General features: G+C 56.7%; 1 protein-coding gene across 1 annotated transcript in view; it reads right to left on the bottom strand.

Moving 5' to 3' along the window:
- EMH_0096950 (uncharacterized protein) overlaps positions 1–380 on the bottom strand; it is a gene marked incomplete at both ends in the record, with an annotated part of 1,287 nt that extends 907 nt beyond the window's left edge. The window contains one exon of the mRNA XM_013502474.1: positions 3–380. Within this exon, the coding sequence (XP_013357928.1) occupies positions 3–380 (378 nt within the window). The remainder of the gene's footprint in view (positions 1–2) is intronic.
- Between the last annotated feature and the right edge of the window lie 221 nt (positions 381–601).

Below are 601 nucleotides of genomic sequence, written 5' to 3'. Positions count from 1 at the left end.
AGCCGCAGCAAGAAGGAGTCGTCTAGGGGGGCCCAGGCACTAGCAGCACTTGTTTCTTCTGCTGCTGCTGCTGCTGCTGCTGCTGCTGATGATGATGCTGATGCTGGGGATGTGCTTGAGTCTCCTGCTGCTGCTGCTCCTGCTGCTGCTGCTGCTGCTGCTGCTGTTGATGCAGATGCAGCAGCAGGATCTGAAACACCTACGAACGGAATACCACCAGAATAGGGGATGCTAACTGGAGTGTGTTGTGCTGCTGCTGCTGCTGCTGGTTCTGCTGTTGCTGCTGCTGTTGCTGTTGTTGCTGCTGCTGCTATTGGTGCTGCTGCTGCTGCTGCTGCTGCTGCAGCAAGATCCCTGGGGGCAGATGGAGTCGCCTCCATCCAGGCAGTATGCCCAGCGAAGGCCGCAGGGGTCCCCAGGCGGTTTGAGCCCAGCATTCGGCAGCAGCAGCAGCAGCAGCAGCAGCAGCAGCAGCAGCAACAGCAGCAACAGCAGAAGGAAGAAAGAGAAAATGAGCAAAAGAAAGAATAACAACAGCAACAGTTTGTCTCCGCCGCTCAATGAGCAGCAAAGAGCAGCTATATGTATACTGTCTCGGGGG

The sequence above is a fragment of the Eimeria mitis genome, genomic scaffold (genome assembly GCF_000499745.2).
Source record: "Eimeria mitis Houghton genomic scaffold, Emh_scaff9336, whole genome shotgun sequence".
In the NCBI taxonomy this organism is placed as follows: domain Eukaryota; phylum Apicomplexa; class Conoidasida; order Eucoccidiorida; family Eimeriidae; genus Eimeria; species Eimeria mitis.
This window is presented reverse-complemented; position numbering and strand designations above follow the sequence as displayed.